Source organism: Antechinus flavipes, chromosome 2 (assembly GCF_016432865.1).
Source record: "Antechinus flavipes isolate AdamAnt ecotype Samford, QLD, Australia chromosome 2, AdamAnt_v2, whole genome shotgun sequence".
In the NCBI taxonomy this organism is placed as follows: domain Eukaryota; kingdom Metazoa; phylum Chordata; class Mammalia; order Dasyuromorphia; family Dasyuridae; genus Antechinus; species Antechinus flavipes.
This window is the reverse complement of record NC_067399.1, coordinates 528,235,869-528,254,166: the sequence shown is the minus strand read 5'-3', so window position 1 is coordinate 528,254,166 and position 18,298 is coordinate 528,235,869. Positions and strand designations below refer to the sequence as shown.

Here is an 18,298-nt window from a genome sequence, read left to right as displayed (position 1 = left end):
ATCCTGCCATCTAGGGAAGGGGGTGGAGGAAAAGAGGGGGAAAATTGGAACAAAGGGTTTGGCAATTGTCAATGCTGTAAAATTACCCATACATATAACTTGTATATAAAAAGCTATTAAAAAAAAAGAAATAGTTTTGCTAGGAGATTCTATCAAAGAATTTTGACCATATACCTTCAAAATGGTCATAACTATTCATAGTTTGAGAAGTGCTTTTGAGAGCAATATTGGCTACTCATGTATATCACATTCTTGTAGGGAAAAGAAAAAAAATATGTATATGCTGAGAAACAGCAGATTACATTGGGAAGAAGTTGATGGGAAAAAAATTTCTTGGTTTCTTCACAAGTTAGAATTATATCAATTTATATAACCATCCTTGACTCCTCACTTTGTCAAATATTCCTCCTCTCTTGTCATAATGCCATCACCCTGATTCAGGCTCCTTTAAACTACATTTCATAACTTGATTTTGTATGTTATATAACTAACATTATTATTAGCTAACTTTATCTGCCTCTCTTTAATTTCTAATTTTCATTCATAAAATATGGACCAGTGTAGAACAGAAGAATTATTCTAGTATATAAGCTAGTATCAAAGCTCTGCAGTTTTATATGTTTTATTGTTGTTGTTTTTTAATCCTAAGGGAAGAGTACCAAGAAACATTCCTAAAAGATTTATAGGTGACTTTGTTCCCTTGTCGCGTCTATAGCAGTTACTAGAAATCTTTTCATTTAAGCCCATTGAAAGTGGGAAGAAAACAGGTGTTGAAGAAAGGCTGGGGTGGAAGAAGCAGCTGAGGAAGCAGCTGAAAAGGAATGCTAAATTATACTGGGCACCACTCTTCCCCAGAAACAAGCAAACAAAAAAAACCCTAAAACAACAGTCTTGAAAGTGGTTTAACTATTTGCCAAAGACAGAGAACTTTGGTTTTGAAATAACAAAAGCAGCAGTCATATTAGGTTTGCAACTAGTTGATATAACTTGGAACTTAGACATATTCTAGATGCCAAACTAAAACATTTGCTTGCTAAAAACTGATTTGTGCTGTTATGATGCCTTTTCAAATTGTTCTCCTGTTTTTATAACCATCTCACAAATCATTAGTCATATTAAAAATTGCCATTTAAACTTAACTTTGGTGATGGTTAGAATTCTATCTGGGCTGAGCAGAGAAAGGGAAAAAAAGAAAATTAAGGAAATAAGGATTTGGGTCTGATATTAGTGGGGCTCGCTCCTTGAGGGAAATATTAGGAGAGGGAAAAAAAGTGAAGTTTTGACCTCTCTGGTAAATGATACTAACATAATCGACAAATTTGCTTTTTCACTATAGAGATCTATTCAGTTTGAGATTCAAACCTGGTAACAGTTGTTCTTTATATAATTTGGACATTTCCTTACTAGTTGTCTAATTCTGTGTGATGATCTTTTGATTGTTTTTGTTGTGGTTGCTTTTAGAAGAAGAATTGAAACTGATTTCATTACTTGTAAGGAACAGACTGAAGGGAAAGTTCAAGTATAGCTCAGCACCTTCTCTACAATTTTTAGTTTGTTTCCTAGAAGACAAGAATAAATGACTTGCTTGCTCATGTTTACCCAGCCTTTATGTCCAAGGTGGGACTTGAACCCAGATCTTTCTGATTTTGAGCCTGGTTTTCTATCTCTCTTTATGCTGCCTCTTTTTATGAATAAGATGCATATTACAGTTAGTAGATTACTATAGGAAATCTGTAAAGTTTGTCGACAGTAATATTTTCATTTGCTTTGCTAAGGTGAAAATTTGAAAAATTATAACAATTACAAAATTATTGAGTCACTAACCTCTTTTTAGTCAAAATAAATCTACAAAACTTCTGAATGATTTAACTTTAATTCAGTTATTATATATACTTGACAGATATACTATTTAATTTTTAAAATCCATATACAAAATATAGAAAAATTAAATTTTATCTTTACCTAAGGAAAATTCACGAATTGTGAGAGTGAAAGTTATAGCTGGAATAGGCCTGGTGAAGAAGGATCTCTTGGGAGCTAGGTAAGTTTATAGAAATGTTGATATTTTTGAAAGTTTTATATGTATTAATTTTTTGTAAATTCCTTTTATTTATTAGATTACAAAATATTGATGCTAGTTAGAATTCAGTAATTTCACTATTTATTAAAGACCTTCTCTTTACTTCTATTCTGAGATCTTTGTGGCAGAAAAGTGATTTTGGTTTCTCAAAGACATGATACAAGCTAATTCAGGACAACATCTAATAGTAGATGGCAATTTTAATTTTCCATTTTGACTTGAGCCATTGTTGACTCATTTTTTTCCAGCAGAGCCTATCAAAGTGAAAAGGCTCTGAGTTTAGAAAGGCTGGAAAGTATTTGAGTCCAGTGAGATCTGTATGTCTCTTGTCTAAGGACAAATCTAGATAAATAAAGTTTATGTTTAGATCAACTTTAAAGGGAGAATTTTTTTTATTATAACAAGTCTTGAAGACCACCTACCAATTTATAGAAGGATTGCTATTTGTGTTAATAAAAATAATAACCATGCTGATGAAAATAACTCTTTGAAGTAGTGAATATTTAGTACTCACATTTTATAATTCACTGTGTTAGCAACTGGTAAATCAAAGATGAAAAACAGTTCTTGCCCTCAAGGAGCTAATGGTCTAACAGAAGGAATGCTATAGATATGAGATATAGTCATGATATATAATGATATAGTAGATGAAATAGATATAAGTATATAATACCCACACCTCATATGACATCTTTATGTATTATCATATATATGATGTGTGTGTGTATATATAATCATGTTCATGTTTCTTATATCTATATCATCCCTTCTTATTTTATATACATATGTAATATATATATTTATATATAAAGAAATAAATAAATTTAATTCCAAGTGGACTGCAGTTGGAATTAGAAAAAGATTCAAGCAAAGTTCTCTAGGTAAATTTGAGTAGGGAGAAAGATCACCTATGTGTTTGCTATGAAAAGAATGCTAAAAGTGGGGGTAGAAAAAGAGGCCCCAAACTAAATAATCAGGTTTGTAATCAATGGGGCCAAACCTTTCCAATTCACAGTGGTTCACTTAGTATAAAACAGCTGACCATAAACAAAAATAGCACTGAGAGTATCTGAGCTGTGGCAAAGATGATGACACTTCTGCATGGTCATTGATCCTCAACATGTATTAGGGAAAATTGCTTTGTACTAACTTTGCAAGTGCTTTTTGCCCATCAGCCAACCCAGGCTTTTCCCATTCCTGGGGGCTGGCCAACCACTGTGGCTTTCCCCTAATTACCAGAAAGCAAGCTCCCATCCAACAATGTCACTCCACTGGTCCTCCAAGTCCTAGAGCAATTGTAAAAATACCCCAGAGGTTGTACTGGCAGCAGTTTGGAGGGACTCATCCACTCTCAATTATAATAAGCAATGGACTACAGTGGACCTTGCTTTTTGCCATTATACTTGCCCATTTTCTGCAACTGCTACTGGAAACTGCTCTGTTTTCTGGTGTTGTTTTCTCTCCAGCTGGGGCCATCTCTGCTATCTGTTGCTCCTGCAATTAAAGCAATTGTAAGAAGTTATCTTGCCCAATTATATGCCAATACATTTAGCGATTTAAGTGAAATTCTGCTGGAGTCCTCATCTTTGCTCTGGTCATTGATACTGATTGTGTGTGTGTGTGTGTGTGTGTGTGTGTGTGTGTGTGTGTGTATTTGTTTTTTGCTCAGACAATAATTGGGGTTAAGTGATTTCCCCAGAGTCACACAGCCAGGAAGTGTTAAGTGTCATCAGATTTGAACTCAGGTCTTCTTGATTTCAGGGCTAGTGCTTTATCCACTGTGTCACCTAGTTGCCCTTAGGTATATATTTTTGCCCACTGGCCACCATCACCAAGGCCCACATATCTGCCAGCTGACTAGTGCCACTGAATTAAGCAAATTGCCAGAAAAATACTTGAATGACTTGTCAACAAAAATATTGTACACAAATCGAGAGAATCTTTACTTTGGGATTTAATTTCAAATCCTATTCATAATCAGTCAATCAACATTCATTTACTGAGTAACTTGCTTGTGATTTGAGGGTAAAAAAAAATGTGAGTTAGAAAATTATCATATTCAGATGTTGGAGATAGTTAAAAATAGTGTACCATTATAGTGCTATGATTTGGTCTAACCATTCAAAAAGTTTCCAAATTCTGCAATCTTTTGATTCAGTTCTTGTACTATTAGACCAATAGCTGAAAGAAATCAATGAGGGAAAGGATCTACATGTAGAGAAATATAGATAGCAGCTCTTTTCATGATAATTTAAAAATAGAAAATAAGGAAGATTTCTATTGGAGAATGGGTGAACAAATTGTATGTGGACATAATATAATATCCTGCCATAAGAAATGATGAAATGGACAATTTCAAAGAAAACTGGGAAGACCTTTATGAATTGTAGTGAAGAATGAAATGAACAGAAACAGGAATGTAGTTTATATATTGGTAATATTTTAAAGAACACTTAAAAGATTCTCTTTTAGAATTTTGATGTATGCAATGACAAACCATGAGTTTAAAAAAATGAAGATGAAAAATGTCATTCACCAGACAAAGTTGCTGAACTTAAAATGCAGAAAAAATTAATTTTGGAGAGTGTTAATGTGTGAATTTATTTGACTAACTTATATCGATATGCATGAGGAATTTCTTTTTGGTTTTTAAATTTGGTCAATGTGGAGATAATGCAAGGGACAAATTAAGAAATACTTTTTACTTGAAAAATAAAAGTTTAAAAATTTTCAATTATTTTGTCACTATAAAGGTCACTAAAATAATAAAATGACTTTTCTGTAGCAATTTAGTGACAAACTAGTTGAATGATATTTTCATGTTTCTTTACTATATATATCATAATATTTTTAGAATTAGTAATTTATGCATTCTCACTTCTAGAAGGAATATATAAATTAGGGAAATTATAGTTTAAGAAATAATATGTTAGATACAGAGTCTAAAAAAATAAAATAAAATAAAAATAAGAAAAGAATACTGGGTTCTGATACTTGATAGGTGGGGGGCTCAAACATTCACTTAACCTCTTTGAGAAACTTTAGTTTTCTCATCTATGAAAGGAGAATGGTAGTATCTGTTGTGGCTAGCAATACTAGCTATTGACTAGTAAATTACTTCAGAATTTTAAAGCATGAAATAAATGCTTATTTTTATTTTTCTTAGAAAATTGAAATTAATTAAGCAATACCAGTGGAGTTGAAACAAAAATTCTGACCACTCTTGAAAGTATGGGATATGTTGACAACTTTGATTCTACATATCAGTAGATTGCTGTCTATCTTATTTAAATGAGAGTATTCAGTAATATATTCTTTTGGCAAGTAATTTTTCCCCTCACAGTGTGGCAAAATAAGGAAATAATTAGGGTTAAGTTAGCTAGTTCAGTGATTCCCAATGTTAGATATGAGATGACCCTGACTTTCCAATTAAATACTTCAGTATTTTAATTAATCTGTAATCTAATTAGTTACATTGAGTATTCTGTCCAGTGCAAATTGTATCCCCCTTCTTGTCCTGTAAGATTCTTTTCCATGTTATCCCAAAATCTTTCATAGGGGTCTTCTTAGTATACTGGGGATCTTCTTCTTGTCTTTTAATATTACATAGGATTACTGGGACAGCATAGGAGTTTTCATGCAATCTTGCACTGTAGAACTAACCTACTTCCTTTTCCAGGAATATTTATTTTCTTTAGTAATATCTTTTATACAATTTCTCACAAACAGATAATCATTGGTACCATGTTGCCTCTTATTCATACCCAATATACATCTCTCCATTATTCTTTGGGTATTTTCTTGAGATTATGATATTCCATGATTGATAATACATTACGAGAAGAATATTATTTTTAAAAGCTTTAAAAATTTTTTATTTATTTATTTTTGCAAGGCATTTGGGGTTAAGTGACTTGCAAAGGATCACACAGCTAGTATTAAGAGTCTGAGACTAGATTTGAACTCAGGTCCTCCTGACTCCAAGGCCAGTTTCTATCTACTGTGCCAAATAACTGCCCCCAGCATATTACTTTTTTCTTAAATTTTTTATTTGTTTTTAGGGAGCAATTTGGGGAAAATCGAAAGCACTACATAGTACATTTTTCAACAGTTTTCCAACCATTACAGCGATGATCCCATTCTAGATCTTGCCATCACTTACAACTTTCCAACTTTTATGTTTGTGAACTTTGAAATTCTGGTAGCTGATCATAATCTTTTCTCATTCTCTTTTCTCCTCCATCCCAGACCATTAACCGACCTTTGTCCTCTCTGTAACTTCCAGTTCTTTAATCCCTCAGTTATTTTTTAGGCACAGGACCATGAACAAAAACAGTAATATAAAGTATTCAAATAATAGTCCATTAGATTCCCTGAACCCCTTCTCAAAATTAAAGACTCTATGGGGGTGAGATAGGGAATTGATGAACAAATATATCCATTCACCATGGACCTTTACCATCTGAACAACTCATAGTAATGAAAGAGTGGTCAGAATTTTTATTTCAATTCCACTAGTATTGCTTAACTTCTTCAGCTGCAGGGAAATTTGTTGGTGGTGTTGCTCCTTTTCCTCCTCACTGGAGCACACTCCTAAGAAAATATTCCTTTGTGTGTTCTGCCCAGATCTTTGAACTTCGGAACTCCCAAGTTTAGGAAGTATCGAACTTGAATTGAAAGTCTACTCTCATGGACTCTGGGACATATTCTCAGAAAAGAGGCCAGAAGAAGGTAGCCAGAAACTAGAGCTTCAACAATTCCTCTCTTAGTTTTGATCTCTCTCTCTCTCTCTCTCTCTCTCTCTCTCTCTCTCTCTCGACTTAGGAGCTGGTACTCTATCCACTGCACCACCTAGCTGCCCCCATATGTTTCTCTTATAAGTCACTTGTGCTGTTGTTAAGGAAATTCTTCCTCTCTACTTCCCTCAAACACCATTCACCCTTGCTGCATCCTTATCTGACAGTAAGGGATGGGGCAGGGGGAGCTAAGCTCATTTTTCTAGTCATGGGGAAAGGGCACAAGTACTGATAGTGCACTCCATCTACTTCAGAGACTACTGAAGTACTGGGAACCACAAATAGAAAATTTGCCTGCTTTTGCAGTAAGGAACTGACTGTCATGTATGTTACCATGGGATATGACTGTCTAACAAAGATCCATACCATGAAATCTCATTAAATTGATTCAGGTTCACCTTGAATAGAACAATATTGTCCTCAATGTCATCATCATCATCATCTTAGCTAGAATTTATATGGTGTCTATTATATGCCAGAGACTGTGCTAAGCATCACACAGATATATCATGATAGCAATTCTGAAAGGCAAAATTGTTATTATTATCTCCATTTTATAGTTGAGAAAACTGAGGTGAATGGAACCTGTGACTTGTCTAAAGTATCCTTTATTTTTATAATACTTTTGTAACCTATAAAACCTATACAGATATCAGCTGTTATCACAAAGAAATGAGGCTACTGGTGATGAGTTTCACTGTACTTATTAGTGTTCAAACAGCAGGAAAAAAGAAATCTTTTTAATATGGTAGATGAAAAAAATTATAATGCATCCCTTTTAGTAGAAGGTAGAACAGGATATCATGAAATCATACAAAAAATTTTTAGGACTCAGAACTCCAGAAATGTTGAGAAAAGCATACCAAATAAACAGTAGTACAGATTTAAACAAAGTCTAAAACGAAATATAGTTTTTGGGGGAATTCTTTTTGTCATTAGAAGTAAAGAATTGACTTTTGGGTATTGAAGAAAATATTTTAAGTAATATATAGACTAACACATTTTTCTGTAAAGTAGAATATGCTTTATTTATGTAGAACAATAATTAAAGCACTCTTTTTTTTTTTCAAACAGTGATCCTTATGTGAAAGTGACACTCTATGATCCAACAAATGGAATCCTAAATAGTGTTCAAACAAAAACTGCTAAAAAGGTTTGGCTTAGAAGTGTTTAATGAGTCTGAAATAAACTTTGTTTCTGTTATGTGAAAGCCTTCAAACTGTTTTTATTATCTTTTAGACTTTGAATCCAAAGTGGAATGAAGAGATATTATTCAGAGTAAGTATAAATGACTTTTATTTCCTTAAAATGCAAAAATTACAAAGGTCTTAAAACTCTGTAGGTCAGTATTTATAAGCTTCAATTTCCAAAGTAATATTTTAATGAGCATTGCTAGAGATTTTAACTTAAAAAAATTCTAAACAATTTTGTAAATATCTTTTGAAGATGATTCATTTGGTGGTTTGCAGATTAATATGACCATAGAAAAATTGTGTTTTTAGTGGAAAGTCATTTCTCTTTGAAAAACTGGATTTTTTCTTATTTTTTTAAATAAGCATTTAGTTGTTGATATTAAGAAATGTTCCTTATTCATTATAAAAAAATTTATTTATCAAATTGGTATTTGTCCAGCTTATCAATAGTTAATTGGTTAAAATGGAAAAAAAAGACCATTTCATTAGTTATCACAAGTTTAAGATGACAGTTTATTTTAAAATAGAATCAAACAACTATTGAATATTCAATTTCTGAAATACTAAGGTGTGAGTTTCAGAACTGATTTCATTTTGTAGAATGAAGATTTTCATAGATAATGAAATCTTAAGAAAACAGAAGAAATGATGACATCATCATTACAATTTGTGCAAGAGTATGGGTATGAATGATGAATGTAGCACATAGAGAACATAGAATTTTGTTTGTAATGGACAGAGTATAAAAAGAAATTATGAGTAAAAAATTGGAGGGAACAAGATTGTAGAAGACTAAATAGGTCTGTCTTGAAAGAGGCATCCAGTTTTGAGGCAGCTTTATCATAGTGTCTTCTGTATGCAGATATTGTGCTAACAATGGTTATACAAATAAAAAAAAAAAAACCAGTCCTCAAGGAATTTGCAATCTTATAGAAGAAAAGAGCACATAAAAGAAAGCTGAAAAGTGAAGAGAAAGAAGAGGTTGGCAGGAATATTGGAATGCCAAAGAAGACCAAAATAAGTACCAGTAGAGAAATGAAAGAAGTAAAAATAAATCAGTGAGGTCAAATGGGAAAAAAAGGAAATATTTGCCTTGATCTCTCTCTTTAAAATTAAGGTGTTTGTAGTTATGTCCTCTTATTAGAGACATGGAGAGTACTGATGAAGTATGAAAAAAGAGGCTATTTATTTAGATCCTTCAAGATGATGTGATTTCTCAATAATGAGTTTATCCATAGCTTTCCATTTGACTGGTTACTGTTCTACAATTACTTGCTTTCTTGGCAGTTTATTATTCCCAAGCCATTAATCCTAATCCCCAGGTATCTATCACCATCTGATATCTCTGCTCTTGTTCCTACTGACTGGAAATTGAGCTGATATTACCCACTATATATTTTCTTGCCCCCGATAAATACACTGCTCCCCATGCTAACAACTTGCATCCTACTTCGCTCAGAAAATTGAGGCCTCCCAATGTGAACTCCCATCAGCTCCCCTCCTCTAGTCCTAAGACTTTGCAGTCATCATTATCTCTCTCCTTCCACTCAGTAAGGGTCAGACTTCTGCTTTGATTTTATCCTTTCTCAACTCTCCTATTAATTTTGTATTAGGAGTTATCTCTTGAATCTTCAATTTATCCTTCACTTCTCTTCTACCTATAAATATAATCAGTTCGGAGTCTAGAAAAAAGCTTTCATTTGACCTCTGTATCTTTTTCTGCTACCATCTCAATTCTTTTCTAAGTTTCCACTCTCTCACTACCCATGCTATCCTCAGTTCCTTGTAATCAAGTTTTGAAGATTTATTATGAATGTATTAGATGGTGGCCATGTTAATATGTAATATCCTCATGTATTTCACCAGCTTTCCTGACTGTTTATTGGTACAGCAATAAGTGGAAAGAGTTCAGGGTTTGGAGTTAAAGTACCTGGACTTTATTATTCATGGCTGGTCATTTAATAGTCTTGTGTCCTTAGTCAGTTTTTTTGCTCTCTGAACAGTATCTTTCTCTGTAAAATGTTGAACAGCTTGACTGGATGATCCTAAGAACTCTAAATCTATAAGCTTTTCAGGCTTTGCTTGGAAAAAAATATTTCTTAAACACAAAAGTACTGTTATCATATCCTTCTTTTAGCATATTCTTCTGATTCAAGTTCTACTAATCAGTTTTTTCCCCATTTCTATATACCAAACTGCTGTTTGTTTAAAAATATATTTTCTTCAGCTATTCTTGCTAATCTCTATGATAGGATTCTTTTAGAAAATGATATAATCAATATTTATTAATATTGGTGATCTCATGTTCTATTATCCTCTGTCTTTTAAAAATATCATTAATTCTGCTTGTTTTGTTGATAATTTAATAGTGTCTAGAACTAGAAGAGACTTTGGAGATTGTCTGGTCTAAATTCACATTTCAGAAAAGAAACTGAGTCCTAGAAAAGTTTAAGTGACTTGCTCAGGCTCTCACGAGAAATATTTAGTAGGACTAGACCAGATCCTATTATATCTAATCCTATGACTTTTTTCTCCCTCTGCATCATATGGTCTCTGAAAACGAGAATAATAGCACTTACACTATGAATGTAGTATATTGAGTTATTATGTGAAAGAAGACATTTTGCAACACTTAAAGGTGCTAACTTTTTTTTAAGTGAGCTTTTATTATTGTTGTTATTATGGGGGGTGGGGAGAAGCTAGAGGAGTGATATAGAACCAGGTTGCCTTTAGTGATTGGGACAAGGACTTTATGGGGAAATTATTCTGCATTTGTGAAAAAAATTTTTCATTGTAGATAATTGCACATTTCAGCAGCTAAAAAGCCAAATGGAAGAGAATAATATGTATGAAGAGGCATCAGAACAGGAAGGTATCAGAGAGAGATGGGAAGCTAACAGACAATTGTTGCTTCTTTGAATTCAAGGTTTAATCATAGCAGAGTAAGCAGACAACATACACACCTTAAGTTCAAGATTTGTCTAAAAGCATAAAGGAAAAACTAGATCTAAACTAAACAATGATTCAAAGGTAATATATATCTTTCAATTTTGTAGTGTAGAAGCAACATGGTACAAGTTTGGAATAAGAAAGACATGAGTTAAAATCTTGATTGACCCTAGTGATGTGACTGTGAACAAGTCATTAGACCTCTTTAATCTTCACTTCCCTTGTCTCCAAAATAGAAATAATAATAAGGCCTACCTCAAAACGGTTGATGTCAAGATCAAATAAGATAAGTAGGTATATGTATATATTTCTTTGCCACAAAACACTATGTAAAACATTTACAATTGACAAGTTGTGATTATAATCATCTTGACTTCTTGGGAATTTAAAATCAGTGAAAAAAAGTGCTAGTGGCTTGTACAGATATTTTACTAAAGAAGTTTAAAAAACATTTTTTGAATCCATTGAAAATAACAGCTTAAAATTCATTTTTTATTATTCAGGTATGTCTAACTTCTTGTGACTCTATGGACCATAGTATGCCAGTACAGATTTTCTTGGCAAAGATAGTGAAGTGGTTTGCCATTTACTTTTAATACTTTAAAAAATTCCTTTTAATTAAATGTTTCTTTACATCACCAAAATTTCTTACCATATCTTTTTCTTCAGAGAGCAATCCTATATTACAGATTACATTTTTTAAAGGGGAAAAAGTTGCCCCAAATCAGTCAAACTGATCACACATTTTAAAATATCTGATAATATGCAAATTCAGCATACTCATGGACCTCCCATTTTGGTAAAGGCATGGGTTGGATATGTCTTTTCCCATTTGACTGCTTTTCTCCTTATCCTCGCTATCTTAATAATGCTTATGCTTTTATACTAATTATTCTAATGCAGAATCTTTTACATTTCACATAATCAAAGTTGTATATTTTGTCTTTTATATTTGCTTCTGTCCTTTATTTGCTTAATAATAGAGCTTTGAGAGGTCTATGTACTTTTCATAATTCTTTTATGAATTTTAATATTAGACTCTTTTAATATTAGAGTCAAGTGTCCATTTAAAATTAGTTGTAGAATTGGTATAAAAAGTTGTTTTCTGCCCAATTTCTTCCAGATTATTTCCCAATTTTCTGAGCAGTTTTACCAAATGAGGAACTTTTTCCTAAGTACTTTTTTTTTTCCAGATCTTCAAACACTGGATTAAATGAGTTCATTTCTCTCTTTTCCTCCTCTCCCTCCCCATCTTTTTCTCTCTATCCCTGTGCTTCTGTCTCTCTCTATCTCTTTCTTAAAATAGTACCAAATGGTTGTGATGATTGCTGGATTCCTTCTTTTTTGTATTATTTTTGTCCTTTCAAAGTACTTTTCTCCTTCATTCCTTCCTCTTGTTAAATTAAATCAGAAAGTTTTTATTAAGTATCTACTATGCATCAATATTGTACTAAATTCTGGGGATACAAAAAAAAGAGCAAAAAACAGTTAATATTCCCAAGGAGCTCACAATCTACTCTAGCAAGCAACAAGAGGAAGAGAAAGAAAGGAAATAACCTTTTATATAGGATCTCCTATGTGCCTTGCACTGTGCTAAGTTTAGCTTTATAAATATTATCTCATTTGATCTTCATAACAATCCTTTGAGGTAAGTGCTGTTATTATCCTCATTATATAGTTGAAATTAACAATTTTAGCAAGTTGTAGGATATAAAAGAAACCTGCAAAAATCATCAACATTTTTATATATTACCAACAAAGTCCTACAGCAAGGGATAGAGAAACTCCATTTAAAATAAATATAAATGTAAAATATTTGGGAATCTGCCTGTCAAGACAAATTTAGGAACTATAGGAATACAATTACAAAATACTTTTCAAATAAACTTCGATCTTAACAATTGGAAAAATGTAAGTTGCATCTAAATAGACTGAGCCAATGTAACAAAAATGACAATTCTGCCTAAAATAATTTAACTTATTTAGTAATGGCATTAACTGGCAGTCATGCATAATATGGCAGTAATGGCAATCGGACTACCAAAGAATTATTTTATAGTGCTAGAAAACATAGTAACAATTAACCTGAAAGAACAAAAGGTCAAAAATATTACAGGAATCAAAAGGAAAAAAAGTGAAAGAAGGTAGCATTGTAATATTAGATCTCAAACTGTTTTATATGGCAGTAATGATCAAAACATTTTGATACTGGCTAAGAAATAAAATTATGGATCAATGGATAAATTAGGGACAAAATACACAGTAGCAAATAGCCAAAATACTTTTTTTGCATTTGATAAATCCAAATATTCGTGGACAAGAATTTGGTATTTGACAAAAATTTCTGGGAAAACTTGAAAGCAGTTTGATGAAAACTAGGTGTAGACCAAAATTTCATACCATATACCAAGGTAAAATTAAAATAGATATCTAATTTGGACATAAAGAATATCACAAGCTGCTCCAAGTCATTATTAATCAGAGAAATGCAAATTAAGACAACTCTGAGATACCACTACACATCTGTCACATTGGCTAGAATGACAGGGAAAGATAATGCGGAATATTGGAGGGGATGTGGGAAAACTGGGACAGTGATATGTTGTTGGTGGAATTGTGAACACATCCAGCCATTCTGGAGAACAATTTGGAACGATGCTCAAAAAGTTATCAAACTGTGCATACCCTTTGATCCAGTAGTGATATTACTGGGCTTATATCCCAAAGAGATCTTAATGAAGCGAAAGGGACCTGTATGTGCAAAAATCTTTGTGACAGCCTCTTTGTAGTGTCCAGAAACTGAGTGAATGCCCCTCAATTGGAGAATGGCTGAATAAATTATGGTATATGAATGTTATGGTATATTACTGTTCTGTAAGAAATGACCAGCAGGATGATTTCAGAAAGGCCTGGAGAGACTTACATGAACTGATGCTGAGTGAAATGAGCAGGAGATCATTATATACTTCAACAACAACACTATATGATGATCAATTCTGATGGATGTGGTTTTCTTCAATGAGAGATGAAAACAATGAGATGAAACAAATCAGCTCCAATAGAATAGTAATGAATTGAACCAGCTATACCCAGTGAAAGAACTCAGGGAAATTAGTGTGAACCACTACATAGAATTCCCAATCCCTCTGTTTTTGTCCACCTGCATTTTTTATTTCCCTCACAGGTTAATTGTACACTATTTCAAAGTCCGATTCTTTTTGTGCAGCAAAATAACTGTATGGACATATATACATATATTGTATTTAACGTGTAGTTTAACATATTTAACATGTATTGGTCTACCTGCCATCCCAGGGAGGGAGTGGGGGAAGAAGGGGAAAAATTAGAACAAAAGATTTGCAACTATCAATGCTGAAAAATTACCCTGCATATATCTTGTAAATAAAAAGCTATAATTAAAAAAAAAAGAAGGGAAATTCTCTGGTGGAATATTGTATACATTGTTATATATAGTTTTTGTACCATATGTTTTTTGTTAACTGTCTTTGTTACAAGGAATGGTTCAAGCTGGAGGGGGATAGGGATTTGCTCTTTCAGAAATAATGGTGCTATAATGATAAAATACATCAATAAAATATGTTTTAAAATGGTCAAAAAAAAAAAAAGAATATCACAAGCAAATTAGAGGAGATTGTAACTTTCTGCCTATGAAGAAAGGAAGAATTTAATGACCAAATAAGAGATAGCATTATGAAATGTAGATTGGACACTTTTGAGTCCATTAAGTTAAAAGGTTAAAGAGGTTTTATATAAACAAAACTAATGCTACCAAGATCAGAAGGAATGCTGAAGTTTGGGTGGGGGAGGAAATTGTACAGCAACTTTCTCTGATAAAGAATATATAGAGAAGAGCAAAATTTATAAGAATACAACTCATTTCCTGATTGATAAATGAGCAAAGGCTTAGAACAGACAGTTTTCAAATAAAAAAATCACACTATTTTGATATAAAAATGCTCTCTGAGGTATCATTACCCAAAAGACTGGCTAATATGACAGAAACAGAAAATAACAAATGTTGGAAATTATGTAAAAAAATTGGGATGCAAATTCCCTGTTAGTGAAATAGTGAACTAACATAATAGAGCAATTTAGAATCATGTCCAAAGGGTTATCAAGTTGTTCATACCCTTTGACCCAGCAGTACCATTGCTAAGTCTATATTCCAAAGAAGTCTAAGAAAAGGGAAGGTACATATATCTACAGAAATAGTTATAGCAATTCTTTTTGTGGTGGTGAAGAATTAGAAAGTGAGGGGATGCCCATCATTTGGAGAATGGCTGGACAAGTTGTAGCATATGATTTTGATGGAATACTATTGTGCTACCAGAAATGATGAGCAAGATACTTTGAGAAAAATCTGGATAGACTTACAGATACAAAGTAAAGTAAGCAGAACCAAGATAACATTTTCATAGCAATATTGTACAATGATCAATTGTAAATTAATTAGGTATTCCCAGGAATACAAAGATCCAAGACAGTTCCAAAAGACTTAGAATGAAAAATGCTATCCATTTCCAGAGAAAAAACTGATGAAGTCTGAAGGCAGATTGAGATTGAGGATTATTTTTTAAAACTTTTATTTTTCTTGCGGTTTTTTTTTTGTGTGGGGGAGAGTTCAGGGGGTGTCTGTGTTTTCTTTTGAACATGGTAAATAAGTAGAAATATATTTTGCATGACTACTCATATGTAATTGATATCTAATTGCTTGCCATCTCAAGGAGGATTGAGGGGAAGGAAAAAAAGGAAGATTTTGTAACTTAAAATATTAAAAAAAAAAGCAAAAGTTAAAATATCTTTGCATGTAATTTGAAAAATAAAATATAGGCTTCCAAAAATGCTTTTTTATAGGCTTCCAAAAATGCTTTTTTATAGAATATGGGATTTTAGTTGGTACTTGAAGGAAAGGAAGCCATAGGCAGATATTAGAAGAAATAATATTTTAGGCAAAAGAAAAAGCCAGTTAAAAATGCCAAAAATCTAGGGATGGCGTGTCTTGTTTGAAAAACTCCAAAGAAACCAATGTTAATGGATCACAAACTATGTTGAAGGGAATAAAACATAAGAAAACTGTTAAGGTAACAAGTTGTATATTAAAAACTAAAAAGAGTATTTTATATTAAATTATAAAGATGATAGGGAGCCAAGAAAGAAATGGTGGGGAAAGAGGGGGTTGGCATTTGACAACCAAGTGAAGGATGGGAAGTAAAGTAATGGAATGGGGGTAGACTTGAAGCAAGAATAACAATGAATAGACTATTGCAGTAGTCTAGATGTAAACTGATAAGGGCTTGTTCCAGGATGGTGACAATTTCAGAAGCTAGAAGGGGACACTTGGTAGTAAATTGATTATAAGGGACTAGAGAAAGGGAGAAGTCAGATGACACCTAGGTTTCAAGCCTGGATAACTGGAAGGATGGTCATGTCCTTGACATGAATAGAGATGTTTGAAAGAACAGAGGGTAATTTTGGACATGTTGAATTTAAGATGTCTTCAAAACAGCCAGTTTTCGATGTTCATTTGGTAATTGAAGGTTAAAAATTGTTTTAAAGGTAAAAATATTTACATCTCTACATGGTAAGATACTTGTAATTCTTGCGAATTGTATGGTACAAATTGACTTTAATGTAATAATATAAAAAAATTAGTAGTGGAAAAGGGATTGTCCTGGAAGAAGAGGAAAGAGAAAATAAATTGGTGCAAATTACATCACATGAAGAGGCCTTTTGAGGGAAAGAAAGGAAGGGCATGGGCATTGTTTGAACCTTAATCTCTGGCTCAAAAAGGGAATATCATGCATACTTAGTTTGGTATGAAAATTTGTCTCACCTTATAGAGAAATAGGAGGGCAAAAGAGTAAGAAAAGGAAAATGCTAATAGAAGGGAGGACAGAAATAGAAGGGTAAAGGAATAAGGGGGCACTGAAAACCCCAGGGAGGGCAGAGTGAGGGAGATGGTAGTCTGAAGCAAAACACTGGTAAGAATGGAAAGGGTGAAAGAGGAGAGAAAAGTATAATCTGGGGAAAATAGAGTTAGTGATCTTAGCTGTGAATGTGAATGGGAGGAACTCTCCCATCAAATGGAAGTGGTTAGCAAAGTGAATTAAAAACCAGAATCCTACAATATGTTCTATGAAGCAGAGAGATATAAAATAAAATTAAAAGCTGGAGCAGAATATATTATACTTCAGCTGAAGTTAAAAAAAAAGGCAGGGATAGTGATCCTGATCTCAGGCCAAGCAAAAGCAAAAATATATCTAATCAAAAGATTTAATATTTTTATTTTCCCCCAGTTGCATTTAAAATGATTTTTTACATTTGTTTTTAAAACTTTTGAGTTCTAAAGTCTCTTCCTTATCCACACCCCCAGCCCTCATTAAGAAAGCATATAGTAAGTTTTGTAAAACATTTCCATAAAAGTCATATTCTGAAAGAAAAGATAGATCTCCTCTTTAAAAAAATCCCTCAAGAAAAATAAAGTTTAAAAAGAGAGAATATGCTTCAATCTGTATTCAAACACAATCAGTTCTTTTTCTGGGTATAGACAGGATTTTTCATCATAAATCCTGATTTGGATTAGTTGTGAATTACTGAATTACTGAGAATAGCAAAGTTATTCACAGCTGATCATTCCAGAAAACACACACACACACACACATTCTTAGAAGTACAAAGCACCTAGAGAAAAATTAACCATGTATAAGAGAATTAAAAACCTCACAATCAAATGCAAAAAGGCAGAAATAGTAAATATAACCTTTTCAGGTCATGATGCAATAAAAATTACATGTAATAAAGGGCCATGGAAAAATAGACCATAACTTAATTGGAAATTAAATAATCTAATCCTGAAGTATGAGGTCAAACAACAAATCCATAGAAACAATAATTTCATCCAAGAGATCAGTAATGAGACACAACATACCAAAACTTATGGGATGTAGCCAAAGCAGTTCTTAGAGGAAATTTTATGTATCTGAATGCTTCCATGAATAAAATAAAAAGATCAATGAATTGGGCAGACAATTTAAAAAATAGAAAAATATCAAATTAAAATCCTCCAATTTCATGACTCTGGGTAATAATGATTTAAATTCAGCTTTATCATATTACTCCAGTTTTATAAGTTTCTTAAAAGTTTTTGTTGTTGTTTTTTTTGCCTTTGTAGTTCTAGAATTTTGAATTGTACCTTGCACATAATAAATGTTTGTTGAAATTGAATTGAACATAACTCCACTGTTTTCTGGAACAGCAAA

General features: G+C 32.6%; 1 protein-coding gene across 1 annotated transcript in view; it reads left to right on the top strand.

Moving 5' to 3' along the window:
• The window catches only part of NEDD4 (NEDD4 E3 ubiquitin protein ligase), a 113,087-nt gene that overhangs the window by 5,054 nt on the left and 89,735 nt on the right, over positions 1 to 18,298 (top strand). The window contains exons 2-4 of the mRNA XM_051980705.1: positions 1,968 to 2,041; positions 7,951 to 8,029; positions 8,116 to 8,154. Of these exons, the coding sequence (XP_051836665.1) occupies positions 1,968 to 2,041; positions 7,951 to 8,029; positions 8,116 to 8,154 (192 nt within the window). The remainder of the gene's footprint in view (positions 1 to 1,967; positions 2,042 to 7,950; positions 8,030 to 8,115; positions 8,155 to 18,298) is intronic.